This window comes from Canis lupus, chromosome 28 (assembly GCF_003254725.2).
Source record: "Canis lupus dingo isolate Sandy chromosome 28, ASM325472v2, whole genome shotgun sequence".
NCBI classification, from domain to species: Eukaryota; Metazoa; Chordata; class Mammalia; order Carnivora; family Canidae; genus Canis; species Canis lupus.
The window spans coordinates 11,935,832-11,953,772 of NC_064270.1; the positions used below are offsets into that span (position 1 = coordinate 11,935,832).

General features: G+C 34.4%; 1 protein-coding gene across 3 annotated transcripts in view; it reads right to left on the reverse strand.

The window, feature by feature from the left end:
• Nucleotides 1-17,941, reverse strand: part of HPSE2 (heparanase 2 (inactive)) — a 631,399-nt gene that overhangs the window by 231,046 nt on the left and 382,412 nt on the right. For all 3 annotated transcript variants that reach the window (XR_004810045.2, XM_025466850.3, XM_049102998.1), the window contains exon 5: nt 9,638-9,809. Coding sequence is in view for 2 of the 3 variants with exons in the window: in XM_025466850.3 (XP_025322635.1) it covers nt 9,638-9,809 (172 nt within the window). In the remaining variant the exon portion in view is untranslated. The remainder of the gene's footprint in view (nt 1-9,637; nt 9,810-17,941) is intronic.

A 17,941-nucleotide genomic window follows, 5' to 3' on the forward strand; every position in this document is an offset into this window, starting at 1 on the left:
GCTTCTCTAGATGCAGAGATGGTAACTCTCTTCTTATGAATTAAGAGGAATAAATTGTTCTCTCCTCCTGTAGTTTGGTCAAGTTATATAACTCTTTCACAGTTGAAATAAAACAGAACAATTACTAGGAATAACATTGTAATAATTACTCTGCACAACAAATTGTCCCCAGCTGTGCATCTTCCTACTCCAAATGAGAATGTGGTGGTTTCTACACAGGAGGTAGAGTTGTGATCATCCTTATATCCATGTTATAGTTAATCTTTCTAGTTTCTATATCCACTGGATCCTCTAAACTACTTGGAAAGCTGCATAAAGTTATGTGCAAAAAAAAGGAGAAAACTTGCCTTTTCATCTTTGAAATATAGTTATTCTTCTTAACAATTGTGGCTGATATTCCTTTAGGTGTCAACTGTGCCAGGAACTGTGCTGAGCACTTTAAATTCATTATTTCATTTAATTCTACAGTAAGTCTAAGAAACAGGTAATTAGTCCCATTTTACAGATAAAAAGCCTGAGGTTTTACAGACATTAAATAACTTCTTAAGATGACCAAGTGAGTCACTAACCTGGGTCTTAACTAGTTGCAAAGTGCATGCTCTTCACTATCCTACTATTTTTTCCCCAATCCTACTCACTACAGTTGAAAACAGGTTGTTGTTATAATGTCTTTATGGAGGAAGGAACCCATAAAGTAAAAAATACATACAGCCCATAAAAGTCATAATGGGAGCCCAGTAATAGGAACATAGAAAAGTTTCCATCCTTATCCACCCATATAGCCTTCATTACTATCTATGCTTCAAGTACAAGTAGAGTCTATAAATCAGCATTAGGCTTAGTAGGAGAATTAGACACAACTAAAGAGAAATTCTGGATATAAAAAGAAAAAATTTTCTGTTTCTGGTTTGCAGACCACTGAACATGTAACATACATCATGTGGTCTGCTGAGATGGTGGAGGCCATTATTTTCTGCCTAATTCCCTTCTGCTTTTACCTTCGTTGTCCCAAATAGAATGTTTTACACAGCTCTTTGGGCTGCCATGGGAGCTAAAGGCCCTGTCTAGCTTTCTGTTCCAACATAAGTTCAGGTTGGAATATTCTACTAACAGCTCTGTAGAATGTTAGGATAACTTTCATTTTTCACTCATTCAACACATTTGAGCACCTGCTATGCATTAGGCCTTTTGCCAGCACTGCATACATGTTGGTAAATACAACAGATAAACCTCCCACCCTCATGGAGTTTGTAATCTTTAACCAACAAATAAACATACAATAAATATGTAGTTTTAAACTGTGATGAATGCCACAAAGAGAACCAACAGAGTGTGTTGATAGAGAATTATTTAGCTCAGTTACTCAAGGAAGGTTTCTGATAGATGAGGAAAAACTACCTATGTGGCAAGCAGAGAGAATATTCTAGAAGGAAGAACATATGTGAAGGCCCCCAAGTAAAGAGAAGCTTAGCACATACCAACCCATTGAGGTGTATGTGAAATGAAAAAAAAGGGAAAAGCTGAAGAATATAAGAATGAAGAGCTAGGCAGCAGTCAGATTATTCATGGTAGAGCCTTGTAGATGTGGTAAGGAGATTGAATTTTATTCTAAGAGCAATGAAAAGTAATTAAGAGTCTTTAGCAAGAGACATGTCATGTGAATTATGTTTGCAGAAAATTTTCTGACAACTGATTGGTAAATAGATCAAAGGGGGGAAAAATAGAAGCAAGTGCACTGATAAGACTATTAACGTGGTCTAGATTCTGAATTCTCCAAGTGGTAATTATTTTGTTATTATCTGCTTCACTGCCACCCCTCCCCCAAAGCAGGGTTCACATTTCAAATTGTCCAGACATATTTGTAGAACACTAGTCTTTCAAGATGGTCTCTGAAAGTAAGATTCTGGTCAAATAAACTTAAATTCTGCTAAATCCCCTTCTTGGAGATTCAGAATGTAAATTGTTATATTAAAGGTGCCAGGAAGTGTCTCAGAACATTTGTGTATCCCAGTATTTCTCCAAATTACTGGACCATGGAATGTTTTAATCCCCCTCCCCCAACATAATGTTAATATTCCTGCAAAAATGATATTCTCCAGACCACATTTAAGGAAATGCTACCATAAGTCTTTCTAACCAAGAGTTAACTCATTGTTCTTGGTTTACTGAGACTCCATTTCTCCCCTTCCTATCGATTATTTCAATAGTTTAGACAATATTTTCTGACTCAACACACACACACACGAGGCTATCAGCCCTTATACAGCTTATTTCTTTTCTCCATTTCTACCATCTATTTTCTGTCACTTGTCTCTTTACTTTTTACATTGTAAAAGTTGATAAGGTTTTCCTTCTTTTCTGTAACCATAATTTTCTTCCTTGTTTCTAGATCTGGATCTTCTATATATATTTTTAAAAGATTTTATTTATTTATGCATGAGAGACACAGAGAGAGGGAGAGGCAGAGACACAGGCAGAGGGAGAAGCAGGCTCCACGCAGGGAGCCTGATGCAGGACTTGATCCCCGGGACTCCAAGATCAAGTCCTGGGCCAAAAGCAGGTGCCAAACCGCTGAGCCACCCAGGGATCCCCTAGATCTGGATCTTCTAACAGCTGTTGTGTATCCTGAAATGATCCTCTATTTTATCTCAAATTTTCTATCTGCATCTAAAGTTCTGTATATGGGAGATTTTCTCTTTCAATTATTTTATTGGAGTCTTTCTTTAAAGAACTTTTTGGAGATATGATTCAATATAAATTTATTTAAATGTACACTTTAAGTGTACAACTCAATAGTTATTTACAGAAGTGGGCAAGCACCAATACAATCTAATTCTAGAATATTTAATTTCAAAAAGAAACCCTGTGCCTATGAGCAGTCACTCTCCATTTCCCCACAATCTCCACCAGCCCTAACCAACCACTACTCTACTTTTTGTTTCTATAGATTACGTATTCTGTTCATTTCATATAAAGGAAATGATACAATGTGGAGCCTTTTGTAATTGGCTTCTCTCAGCATAATGTTTTCAAGGTTCATCCATGTTGTAACCTGTATAGGCATCTCATTTCTTTTTATCGTCAAATAATATCACAATGTATGGATATACCACTTTTTATTTATCAGTTATGGATATTTGGGTTGTTTCTACTTTATGGCTATTAAGAATAATGCCACTGTGAATATTTGTACACATGTTTTTATGGACATACATTTTAATTTCTGGGGTATATGCCTAGGAATGGAATTGCTGAGTCATAATGGTAACTCTGTTTACCTTTTGAGTAATTGCCAGATTGTTTTCGGAAGCAGTTGTACCATATTACATTCCCACCAACAGTGTATGAAGGTTCCAATTTTTCCACATCTTCTCCAATGTGTATTCTTTTTCTTTTCTCCAATATTTATTTCTGTCATTTTTATTTTGACCATCCCAGTGGGTATGAAGTAGTATCTCATTGTGATTTTGATTTGCATTTCCCTAATTAATGATACTAAGCATCCATTCTTGTGCTTACTGGTCATTTGCATATCTTCGCTGGAGAAATGTCTATTTAAGTTCCTCTGGCTAATTTATAAAATAGGCTATGTGTCTCTTTATTGTTAATTTGTAAGAGTTCTTTATATACATCTTGGATACAAGTCACTTATCAGTTACATGACTTGCAAATATTTTCTCCCGTTCTGTGTCATCACATTCTTGATAGTGTCATTTGACACATACAACTTCTTAATTTTGATAAGGTCGAATTAATCAGTGTTTTCTTTTATCACTTATGTTTTTAGTGTTGTACCTAAGAAATTACTGTCTAACCTTTCCTGGACTTAATTTCAGCAATTATAAGCTTAGTTTAAAAAAATATCTGTTTGTACCTTTTTTTCCATAGAAATGTGTTTATATTCTGCAAGTACAGTATCTTCCTATATCTTTATAAGGATACTAATTACATATTTTTATTTTTTAAATTCTACTCTTAAATTATAATTCTTCCTAGGTCACTTTTTAAATTTATTTATAAAAAAAATAAATTTATTTATATTGGGTTTTCTCCTTCATGCTACTGATTTCCTTCTTGTGTCTTTTGATCTTTGGCTATTTATTCATCTTTAAAAACTGGGGACTAAGTAGATTCTTCTTCTAGGTAGCAGGTACAGATTTTTATTAGCTGTTGAATATTTAGGCTTTTTAGATATGGCTTTCCTTTCACTGGAATCTCTATTTTGTCGGCAGAGCTTGTTCACCAATACACCTCACTTTAGAGAAGGAGTAAAGTACTACGGAGGGCATAGACAGCCTCTGGGCTAGAGTATATGACAGTGCTTTATCTCAGTGTTTTACTATGCAGGAACAACTCCATTTTAGCAATACTAGCTCATCCCTAAACAATTCCTTCAATTTCTTTAGTGAAGGCTCCTAAAAACCTTGGTTTGGGATTTACTCAGAGGTAATACACTGAGCTGTCTTTGCTCTATCTGGGCAGTGTAGAGAACTTAAAATGATGGAGAGAGGACCTGAGCTATAAGTGTAGTTCCATGGCAGACAAACTTTTATGTAAACCCCTTGGCTTGGTACCCCTTTCTTATCCTAACCCCTCCTGACTCTGAGGCTATCTGTTAGGTGGACTGGCTATCTTTTCTCAGAGCCTATGTTCTCTGGGTTGCCACTTCCTCACTCTGCTTAATCTGTCAGCAGGCTTCCATCTGTTTACTGTCTTATAGAAATCTGTCAAAAATCTCTCATCTGCTTATAATCCCTCTTTTGTGTGTTATTATGGATTTTTTAAATCAATTTTTAATAGGAGTTGGGATAGTGGTTCCAGGAGGAAATGGAGCTTGTGCTCAGATCACTATTCTGAACTTGAAGCTCACTCAATATTTTTTAAAGCCTTCTTTTGTTGCTCTAGGGTTAGTATTCCCTGAATATGAATGTATGTTTGTCTTGGTGTAACTTCGTTTGGAAAAGCTCGCATTTTGCATGTGATGACCCTTGAAAGAGAGCTGTTAACTGTCCAAAAGGAGGAAGTCATCCTTCGTTAGTTCTCTCACCCCCACTTTGCCAAGATATCTATCAATAAATCATATCTATTCTAATTTATCTCTATCTCTTCTGCCATTACCTTAACTCAATCTACCATCTTGTAATAAAGTGGTATTCTTTCTGACTTCTTTTGATCCCTTACTTTTGTGCCTCTATTTGGCATAAAGAATAGAATAGACTCTAGTGAATATCACTACCCTTACAAAAACTCTAATGGTTTTCCATTGTTCATGGAATAAAGTACACAATTTCTTTACCATGGTATGCATAGTCCAGTTATGATCCTGTCCTGACTAATCTGTGTGTTCTTACCTTCTACCACTCTCCTTTTGCTCGCTATACTCTGCCCATCTTTCTATTCCTCAAATGCCTTACCTTTACTTCTGATTAGGACATTGACAAACATGGCCTAGAACCTCTACCTAGAACTTTGTTCTCTCTACTCAAATACAAAGTAGTGTTCAATAAATATTTATTGAGAGGAAATTTAGTAGTCATCTCACTATGAGGTAAAGATCTCAAAAAAAAAAAAAAAGCCCCAACAAACACGCTTTCAGTGAATACATGCTTTTCTTGACACTGCACATCAGCAAAAATAGATTAGATTCTTACTCGATAGCAGATACAGCAACAAACTCCAAATAAGTTAAGAGAGCCTAACACTGAAAATTAAAACATTAGGAAGCCTGGATGGAAATAAAATAGTAACTTTATCCTAAATGTGTAAGGGAAGAAAAGACTATCAATAAAAAAGCAGATAACAACAATTACAATAAAAATGAACTTCTGAAACAATAAAAACGTTTCAAAGTAATAAGAAAAGCAACAGATTAAGAAAAAATTGTCATTATATAGATGGTGCATACAGGTTTACAAAAGAAAAGCAGGAAATTGATATAACCCTAAAGAACAATTCTTACCCTTTTAGATAAATAAATAAATAAATAAATAAATAAATAAATAAATAAATAAAATTTAAAAAAATCACTGACTAAAAATGGCCAGTTCACAAGTGAGGAAATGAAAATAATAAAACGAGTATTTTATTAAATACCTCCCTATGCTAGCTCTAAAGAAACAAATGTGAAGGTTCTATTTCTGTCCTAGTGGAGTTATATCCTAACTAGGAAGATAATTTTGTTTAGTCCTGAAACTACCTAAGTAAAAAAATTTAAAACTGGTTCTCTAAAACTAAAGCTAATGATTATGATTTATATAAATCACCATAATTTATTTAAATCACTATACAATGATTTACAGTGCTTCACAATCACATTTGTACATAGTGTTTTCAGATCAGATTAATTTAGAGTCATCTGTTGAATAAGACAGTAGTCATTCACCAGCTATCTACTGTATTCATAGGTTCTGAGGCTAGATGTAGAAAAGATAGACTAGGTCCTGAGGAAGTGAAAAATCCTGCCTGAGCGTGTCAGAAAAGACCTGTTAGAAAGAGTAAAAATGAGAGGAGAGGGTGGTATTCCAAAGAAAATGACACAAACTAAAAAGGGGCAAAAGTAAAAAGTGTATAGCATCTTCCAAAACATACATATACATTGATTTAGATAAGGGCAGGTTGTACACAGAGGCATAGCTGATTACTAGCTGCAAAGTGAGGCAGGCACTGGACCCTACAGGCCAGGGTGAAAGTGTTGGATTTCAAGCAGGAGTGATTTGACCACATGTTTTATTTTTTAAAAATCTACTTGGAAAATCTATGGATATATATAGAATCTGAGATGAGATATAGAGAAACCACTAAGGAGGAAGAAGGATAAGGTTTAAAATAAAAATGAAAAGAAGATAGAATATGAGTTACTAAGAAGTCAGAAAAAAACAGAATTTAATAACTATCTAATGGACTCTGTGGACAAAGGAAAGGAATGAATGTAAAATGGCCTTCCTGGTCTGCACCTCAGGCCATATGGTTATAGTGTCATTAACCAAACCTGGGATGGGGGAAAGGAGGTAACATAAGGTTTTGGAAAATGTTCAGTTCCTTTCATAGTTAACAGAATTCGAATTTAAACAGCCATGAGGCACAGGCTTGCATTAATTAAAATAGAGTAAATTAATAAAAATGACTATAATCACTGCTGTGGGGTCTTGGGGGGGGAAAGATATACTAATACATTGCTGCCCTACAACCTGGTGAAGTCGTTCTGAAAAGAAATTTGGCAACAAATATAAAAGCCATAAAAATTATCATGTACTTTGACCCAGAAACACAACTTTTTGGAATATAGCCCAAGGATATAATTCAAAAGAAATAAAAAACCTATTTGTATAAAGATGTTTATAGCTATGCTATATATTACAGACAAAAACTGGAAACAGCCCAAATGCCCAACAGTGAGGGAATGTTTAAGCAGACTTTGGTACATTAATGCAATGGGATATTTTATTGCTATTAAGAATGAAAAATATGAGAACTATGTAGAAATAAGAAAACAGCAATATAAAGCAATGAGTAAAAAATCAGTACTCAAAATGATGCATATAGGATGATCATAACTATGTGAAATTATATCTGTATAACCAGGAGTACTAGAAAAGACTACAGAGCTGGTAGTTTAGAGTGCTGACATTTTTGTTATTGTTGGTTGAGTTGCTGGGAATATTTACGTGTTTCAAGTTATAATTCACTGTATATTTAGTACATACACATTGAGAAAGATAAATCTCCATTTTTTTCTTGGCATATAAACATTTTTAAAGTGCTTATCAGTACCTTTCCTTTCCCTACGTGATTTTCTCTAGTCTCTTGAGTCCTATTAGTTTTTGGATGTATGGGGAAGTGGGCCATCCATATTCCATGACCTCCTAACTCAATCAAATCCCATCCTTTACAGTCATTCATAACACCATGTACCTTTCCTTGGTATTGTCTTAGTTTTATGATCATTTAATTAATTTCTATGTCTCCCCTGCCATATTGTATCTTATATGAGGGCAGAGAAAGTATCTGTTTTGTTTATTATTACATTCCTAGTGCCTAATGTAATACCAGGACATAGCAGTTACTCAAGAAATATTTGCAGGATGAATGAATGATTGACCTTGTAAGGTCATGTTACTGAGAGGACATTGTCAGTTCCATGAAAATACACTGATCAAATCATTAAAGAAAAAGGACAATCCAAAAGAATAGCTACATGGATTAAAATGATATTTACTGGCCTTACTTTATTATGTATTATGAACTATGAATAAAGTCCTAAATCTGTGGTTCTTATCCCTGAATTGTAACACATAAAATGAAAGCAACCTCTTCATCTCCATCATACACACATAGTAATTTTAAAGTTCAGTGAAAGTATGAAAAAAGAAACCAAGAACTATATTTGTGGGTAGGGGCCAAGGTCATGAAATTGCTGTGTAAAAAAATGGGGAAGCTGCTCCTGAGAGAGAGGAGGAAAAAAGAAAAGGGTAGGGAAAGAATAGGAACTGAACTAAGGGCTTAGAGATTCTTTGTAAAAAAAGAAAATGCCTAAACTTAAATTTCAGGTTGTTAATGCTATTACAGTGTAAGTCCCTGTGCCTTCCCAAACCTTCAGTGATGTCTGCTATGTTCATTACCTTAGATCAAAACTAAGCCATCACAAAAGGAAGGAGGGAATTATAAGAGACATCAAGCTACAAGGGTCATCTTGGAGGTTGGCCAAAGGTTTCTTTCCTCAGATAATCTCTGTTTGTACTTATATAACATTTATCTAACCTCGTTTGGAATGTGCACTTCACTGGAAAATATCTTACTCACCTTTCAATTTTCAGGAATAAGCATACCTATTCCAGAGTATGACAGGATCTCACCATAATAGGTGTGTCTTGGTGCATACTCTGAGCTCTAGGGGAACTCCTGACTCTCCCAACTTTATAGTTCTCACCCTTCCTGCTCTAATCATATCTCCATTTTGGGTCTTGGACTCAACACATAGCTTCAGCCTTTCTCATACCATTCCCTCAGACATTCCCTCTGACCCTATATAACTGAATCTAAGCTGCATGGATTCAATCTGTGCCTGCCCCACCAACATGACCGGGCAGGGAGCATTAACATAGTGCCTCATCCACAACCAATGCTTAATGATTATTAGATTCAGTCAAGTTAATCACATGGTAGCAATTCTCTAGAATACTGGTTAATGAATCTGTCAGTTAAGCAATGCTTTAATCTACAAGTAGCAGCGGTGTTTCTCCACTTTTTAATCCAGCTATACTGGATTGTCAAGCATTATTTTCTATAAGTGGTCACAAGAATACACTAAAAATATTTTGGCTGTTTAAAAATATAAAATGATATGAAATGCTGCAATATTAAATGTGATTTTAAAACAATGTTATCTCTTCCAACCTGCCCAGGAGATTGTAATATCCATCCCCAATCCCACCACCTTCTGCTGACTATGGAAGGCCTGGAGAGATGCAAAGCTCTTCTGCTGTTTGATGGAGAATCACTGATTTAGAGTTGGAGAAGTCACTATGGAAAAAGTCTTTCCATCTTTCCTAAGACCAGAAATAACCAGCAAAAATACAAATACATTAATTCACTACATTAATGAATAGTGTTATAAGAACTGCTAAAAAATATGACCTACCCATCTAAGAGGGCGATGACGTTTTTCCTGGGCCGCCCAATATTAGGGCCATACAAGCTGGCTCTGGAGTAAATCCGGATGGGTTGCAACAGGCTCTTCAGCTGGATGTAATCCTTTCCCAACTGGCTGCCATTTACTGCCCGGCCATGCATGGTTCGATAGTTATTTGGCTCTAGATTAAAAGCAGACATGCAAGTCAGAGTTGAGAAGGGTAAGGCTCTGCCAACCCTTTCCTGTCCACAGATCTCTCTGCCTTTTTTCCTCAACAATGTGAATAAAATAACCAAAAAGAGAGTGTAAGCTAGTTTAGAGCTTGAGGAACATCATAACAAAAAGTCAAGTGCCATTTTACCATTCTACTATTTTCAAACTAATCTTCACATAAATTCAGCTAATCCACAACAGAGAGGCCATGCTGATTTTGGGTGATACTTTATAATGAATGGTCTACTGGGTTGAATAGTGTCCCCCAAAGTTCATGTCTACCTGTAAGTTCAGAATGTGACTTTATTTGGAAATAGGGTCTTTGAAGATGTAATTAAGATGAGGCCATATGGGATTAGGGTGTGCCCTAAATCCAGTGACTGGCATCTTTATAAAAGAACAAACGGAGAGGGAGATTCAGGTACACAGATACACTGAGAAGAGGGCCATGTGTCAACAGAGGCAAAGATTGGAGGTATGCTGCTATGTATGTCAAGGATTGCTGGCAGCTACAGAAAGCTGAGAAACAGGCATGGAATAGATTCTCCCTCAGAGCCCCCAGAAGGAATCAACATTGTCAATGCTGACTTTCGATTTCTGGTTCCCTGAACCCTGAGAGAATACATTTGTTGTTTTACACCACAGAGTTTGTGGTAATTTGTTATGAACAGGCTAATTAGGAAACTGATACAAATAATAAGAAAGGAAGGCTTTATAAAGATAGCCATTGTAGCTAAAGAAAAATCTTAATGTTTAATAACAAAGTAGCTGGGTGAAAAAATTTAGAACACCACATCCTCCTTTAGTTTCCATTAACTTAGTAGTTCTTAAAGGGGAAGGAAAGTCCTAAAAACCAGCAAATACACTGCTGGAGAAAGTTAACTTGATTTGGAATTAAGCAAATGCCCCCAGGTAAGGCCAGTACTGCGGCTACCTTGAGGTTTTGATACTGGTAGGGTCAAGAAATTGACCAGCAGACTTGCAAGGAATTTATCAGGGAGATTTGGGGGAATAAGACACAGTGGGCCTTGATAAGCTCACACATACCCCTGATAGTCTAGAAGGCTGTGCATACTCAAGAGAGACTGGAGAGGGCACTAAGAATCCATGTACTCACAGATAAATGTGAAACCTAGCACATTTATAAAGGAGACATGAGAAGGCATGCCAGAAAGGAAAAGCCAGTGAGAATTATAAACTGTTTAAATTTGGAATGTGTCCTCCAACTTACACACAGATCCACTGGCAAAGGATGGAAGCCTTACTGGTGCAAGGTAAGCACAACCTCTAATGAATCATTGTCTTACCATTAAGCTATGCTGACTCAGGGACAACCTCTAGGAAGTTGGCCTTAAGAAATTATTAAAAAATAGAAAAACATAAGCTATATCAGCAGCTACACAATTCAAGGGAAATAGACTCTACAGAATTATTCCATGTAAGTCACTAAACAAAGAAAAAAGAAACAACAAAAACAACCTCTAGGATAGAGGATTCAGAATCCTGAGTTGTTCCAACATAGTATTTAAAATGTATAGTTTTCAACAACAACAAAAATCACAGCATGCAAAGAAATAGGATAGTGTGACCTATAAACAACAACAAAAAAGCAGTCAATAGAAACTGCTTCCTAAGGGACCCAAATGTTAGACTTCATGTGCAAGGAATTCAAAACTACTACTATAAATATGTTCAAAGAACTACCAGGAACAATAAAAAATTAAAGGAAAGTATGACTGTTTTGGCCAATCAAATATAAATGAAGAGATAGAAATTATAAAAATGATCAAATGGAAATCTTGGAACTGAAATGACTTTTCACATACAGAGGAACACAAGGAAATTATCAGCTGAATTTTTACCAGAAATAATGGAGGCCAGAAGACTGTAGCCTGACATATTCAAAATGCTGAATGAAAAAAATGTTAGCCATGAATTCTATATGTAGCAAACTATCCTTCAAAACTGAAAGCAAAATTTAGACCTTAACCAGAAAAACAAAGGAAAGGATTTGTTGTGAGAAAATCTACCTTATAAGAAATGAGAAAGGAAGTCTTTTAGGTTGAAAGGAAATGACACCAGATGGTGACTCAAAACCACACAAAAAAAATAGAGAACACCGGTAATGGCAATTACATAGGTAAATATAAAAGACAGTTGAAAATATCCATTACTCTTTTCTTAACTAGCTTAACTAACTTACATAAAACAAAAATTGTCAGCCTGTGTTGTTGGGCTTATGAGATATGAAAATGTAATATTTGGAATAATAATGGCACAAAGCAGGGGGAAATGGAGTTCTACTAGAGCAAAGTTTCTATAGCTAACTGGAATTAAGTTAGTATTACTCTAAAATAGATTGTAACGAGTTCAGATGTATTGCAATAAGAAACTACTATGAAAATAAGTAAAACAAAATAAAAACAAAGAAATTAAAGTAATATCTTAGATATTACCTCTTCTGCATAAAAAGGTAGTACAGGAGAAACAGAGGAACAAAAAAAATGAAATAAATGGAAAACAGCAAGATGGCAGATGTCAATTCAACCATATCAACAATCACATTAAATGTAAATGGATTGAACATTCCAATTAAAAGGAGGAATTGTCAGGTTGAATAAAAAACTAAGATCCAACTAAAGAGACATACTTCAAAGTAAAAGACACAAATAGGTTGAAAGTGAAAGGATGAAGAAAGATATACCATGCAAAGAGTAACCATAAGAGACCTGGAATGACTACACTAATATCAGACAAAATAGACTTAAGACAACAATGTTACCAGAGTTAATGTGGGGCACTTTATAATGATAAAAGGGTCAATTTGTTGGGAAGATATAACAATTTTAAACATATATAAACAACAGTAGAACAGCAAAATACATGAAACAAAACTGAAGAGAAAAATAGAAAATCCAACAATAATAGGAGACTTCAATACCAAAATCTCAATAATAAATAGAACAACTAGACAGAAAATTAGCATTGACATAAAAAACATGAATAACACTATCAGCCAACTTGACCTGATTGATATCTATGGAGCTCTCCATTCAACAACAGTAGATTACCCATTATTTTTTTCGTGCATATAGAACATCCTTCAGGATAGACCATATGATAAGTCATAAAACAAGTCTCATCTATTTAAGAGGATTAAATCATATAATGACTGTATGTGCCCTGATCACAACAGATTTAAACTAGAATTCAACCATAGAAAGAAATTTGAGAAATCTATAAATATTTGGAAGTTAAACAAGTAATCCATGAGCCATAAAAGAAATTACAAGGGGAATTAGAAAATATTTTTAATGAAATGAAAATGAAAATATAATATACAAAAGCATATGGGATGACACCAAAGGCACAATCCGTGAAAGCCATAATTGATGAGCTGGACTTCATTAAAATTAGAAACATTTGCTCTGCAAAAGACAATAGTATAAGAATGAGAAGACAAGCCACAAACTGGGAGAAAATACTTGTAAAAGACCCATCTGATAAAGGACTGTTATCCAAAATATACAAAGAAAAAAGTATACAAAGAAATCTTAAAATTTAGTAATAAAGAAACAACCTGATTTAAAAATGGGACAAAGACTTCAAAAGACACCTCACCAAAGGAGATATACAGGTAACAAATAAAAATATGAAAAGATGAAAAAATTTAGAAAAGATGTTCCACATACATCATCAGGGAAATGTAAATTAAAACAACTAAATACCACTACATGCCTATTAGAACAGCCAAAATTTGTTATCACTGACAGCACCAAAAACTAAGTAGAATGTAGAGCAACAGGAATGAAAAATTATATGGTCACTTTGGAAGAGTTTGGTGGTTTCTTATAAAATAAAACATATCCTTACTATATAATGCAGCAATCATGCTCCCTCTTATTTACTCAAAGGAGTTGAAATTTTATGTCTTCACTTTTGTTTACACGTGAATTTATAGCAGCTATATTAATGATTGTTGTGACTTGAAAGAATGAAGATGTCCTTCTGTGGGTGAATGGATTTTTGAACTCTGGTACATCTACACGATGGAATATTATTCAGCACTAAAAAAAAATGAGGTAACAAGCCATGAAAAGACATGGAAGAACTTTAAGTGCATAACATTAAGTGAAAGAAGCCAATGTGAAAGGCTACATACTGTATAATTCCAACCATTTGACACTCTAGGGAAAACAAGGAAATATATGAGAAATATATACTTTCTTTCAATTTTGCTATAAACCTAAAACTCTCTCCAAAAATGTGTTTAAAAAAATGTAGAGACACTAGGGATGTGCAGAGAGAAGGTCATGTGAGAAAATAGTGAGAAGTTGGCCATCTGCAAACCAAGAAGAGAAGCCTCAGAAGAAAACCAGATCTGTTAATTCCTAGATCCTAGGCTTTAAGATCCTAGGCTTCCAGACAATGAGAAAATATATTTTTGTTGTTTAGGAGGAAAAAAGACTCCTATATTAGGAAAGAAAGATTTCAAATTAATTATCTAAGTTTCTATCTTAAGAAAGCAGATAAAGAAGAGAAAACCCAAAGCAAGAAGGAATGAAATAATAAAAATTTGAGTGGAAATCAATGACATAAAAAAAAATAGAGAAAATCTTAAAAGCAAAAGTTGGTTCTTTGAAAAGATCAACAAAACTGACATACCAGGGGGCCCCTGGGTGGCTCAGTCAGTTACCATCTGCTTTCAGCTCAGGTCACAATCCCAGGGTCCTGGATACAGGCCCAAGTAAGGCTTCCTGCTTAGCCTGGAATCTGCTTCTCCCTCTCTCTCCCTCACTCATTCTCTCTCATTCTCTCTCTCTCTCTCTTTTCTGTTCTCTGTTTCACAAGTGCGTGCCCACAATTCTCTCAAATAAATAAATAAAATCTAAAAAACAAAAACAAAAACAAAACCCTGACATACCATTAGCTAGACTGACCAAAAAACAAGAGAGAAAAGTCACAGATTACCAAAATTAGAAATGAAAGAAGGAACACCACTAAGACATGGAAGTAAGTAAGAGGAAGTAACTAAGACCTCACAGTAACTAAGAGGATAAGGGACTATGAACAACTTTATGCCATTAATTTAGACAATTTAGATAAAATGAAAGATTTTCAAGAAAAATATAAATGACTAAAACCAACTAAAAAAGAAATAGAAAATTTGCATTGGCCCATAACAACAAAAGACATTGAATTGGTCATTAAAAATATTTCCACAAAGAAAGCACAGATCTAGATGGATTAACTGGTGAATTCTACCAAATATGTGAGGAAGAAATAATACCAATCCTTCATAAACTCTTCCGGAAAATGGAGGAAGAGGAAACACTTCTCAACTCATTTTATGAGGGTAATATTCCCCTGATCCCAAGGTCAGACAAAGATATCACTAGAAAAGAAAATTACAGATGAATATTCCTCATAAATATAGATTTAAAAATCCCCAACAAAATAGTTACAAACTGAATCCAGCAATGTTTCAGAAGCATTACATTACAGCAGCTAAGTGGGATATAAGTGCAAGACTGATTTAATATCAAAAACCTAACTAATGTAAAATATCATATTAAATGATGACCAAAAACACATTATCATCTCAATAAGTGCAAAAAGAGGCATTTGACAAAATCCAACATTCACTCCTGATAAATATTCTCAACAACTATGAATAGAAGGGAAATTCCTCAATTTGATAAATAGTATCTTAGAAAAACCTACATATTTGATGATGAAATACTGAATGCTTAATGGTAAAACATCATACTTAATGGTGAAGTATTTAATGTTTTCCTCCTAAGACAGTGCAGGAATGTGTACTCTCGCCACTTATCTTCAGCACTTGTATTAGAGGTTCTAGCCAGTGTAGTCAGGCAAGGAAAGAAATAAAAAGCATCCAAATTGGATAGAAAGCAATTAAACTCTCTTTATTCTCAAACAACATATCCTGTATATAGAAAATCCTAAACAACTCACATACATGTGCAGGAGGAAAACACAAGATCTAAAAATGTTCAGCAAGGTTGGAGGATAAAAGATCAATATATAAAATCATTCATATTTCTAAATACCAGCAATGTACAAGTCGTAAATAAAATTAAGAAAATAATTCCATTCACAGTTGCATGAAAAAGAAAAAAAATACTCAAGATTCAATTTGACAAAATAAGTGCAAAATTTGTACACTAAACTACAAAACATTGCTGAAATTAAAAATTGAATAAATGGGGAGATATTGTATGTTTGCAGACAAGAAGACTCAATATTGTTAAGCTGGCAATTCTCCCCAAAATGATATATAGATTTAATGCTATCTCTATTAAAATTCCATCAGGTTTTGTTGAGGAAATTTAAAAAGTGACCTTTAAATTTGTGTGGGAATGCAAACACCTCTGATAACAAACACAATTTTAAAAAAGAAAAAAGTTGAAGGATTCATACTTCCCAAATTCAAAACTTATCACAAAGCTATTGTAATCAAGACAATGGAATCCTAGTACAAGGACAGATATACTGATCAGTGGAACAGAATTAGGAGTCCAGAAATAAATCCATTATCATTTTTTTTTTTTACAAAAGTGTTAAGAGGATCTAATAGGAAAGGATAATCTTTTAAGTAGGGCTGCAAAAACTTGATATCCATATGCAAAAAGATGAATTTAGACTCTAGCTTCATAACATACACAAAAATTAACTTGTAATGGATCTTATACCCAAATGTAAGAGCAAAAACTATAAAACTTTTAGAAAAATATAGAAAATATTAAAAAAAATTGCATAGTTTGCGGTTAGGCAAAGAAATGATACCAAAAAGTATGATCCATAAACTGAAAAGCTGATAAATTGAACTTTATCAATTTTCAAAGCTTCTGGACTTCAAAAAATGCCATAAAGAAAGTACAAAGAAAAGTTATAGACTGGGGAAAATATATGCAAATCATATATTTGAAAAAGAACTGATATCCAGAGTATATTTAAAACGTTTTAAAAAAAATAAAAAAAAAAAACGTTTACAACTTGATAATAAAGTAATTCAATTAAAAGGGCAGAAGATTTGACTAGACATTTAACCAAATAAGATGTAAGAATGGCTGATAAGCACATGAAAAGACCCTCGACATAATTTGTCATTATGGAAGTACTAATTAAAGCCATATTAAGATATTCCTTCAAACTCACTAGAATGGTTATAATCAGACAGCCATTAACAAGTGTTTCCAAAGATGTAGAAAAACTAGAACCCCTATACATTGCTAGTGAAAATGTAAAATGGTACAGCTACTTAGGAAAATAGTTTTGCAGTTGTCAAAAAATAAACATAAACTTACTATATGAATTAGCAAATCTACTCCCTTCCCAAGTATCTTCCTAGGAGAAATAAAAACACATATCCACACAAAGACTTATATGTGAATCTTTATAGCAGCATTATTTATCAAAGCCCAAAAAAGAAATAATCCAGATGTTCATATCTATACAATACACCAAATTAATGTCTAATCCAATGGTTTTAAATATATTTACACAGTTGTGCAATCATCAGCACAACAAATTCTAGAACATTTTTATCACCCTCAAAAGAAATTTCAGGCCTTTTAGCAGTTCCCTCTCATCTCTGCCACTCCCAGCCCTAGGCCATCATTAATCTACTGTCTCTTGAGATTTACCTATTTTGGACATAGGTGACTGGGTTTTTTCATTTAACATAATCTTCTCAAGGTTCATCCATGTTGTAGTATGTGTGTCAGTGCTTCATTTCATTTTTATGGCCAAATAATATTCCAACATGTGACTATACCACATTTTATTTATCCATTCATTAGGTTTTTTAAAAAAAGATTTTATTTACTTATTCATGAGAGACACAGAGGGAGAGGCAGAGACATAGGCAGAGGGAGAAACAAGCTCCCATGGGGAGCCTGAGGTGGGACTCGATCTAGGACTCCAGGACCACTCCCCAAGCTGAAGGCAGATGCTCAACCCCTCAGCCACCCAGGCATCCCTATCCATTTATCAGTTGATGGACATTTGGGTTGTTTCCACTTTTTGGCTATTATGGATAATGCTACTGAGAATATTGTATATAAGTTTTTCTGT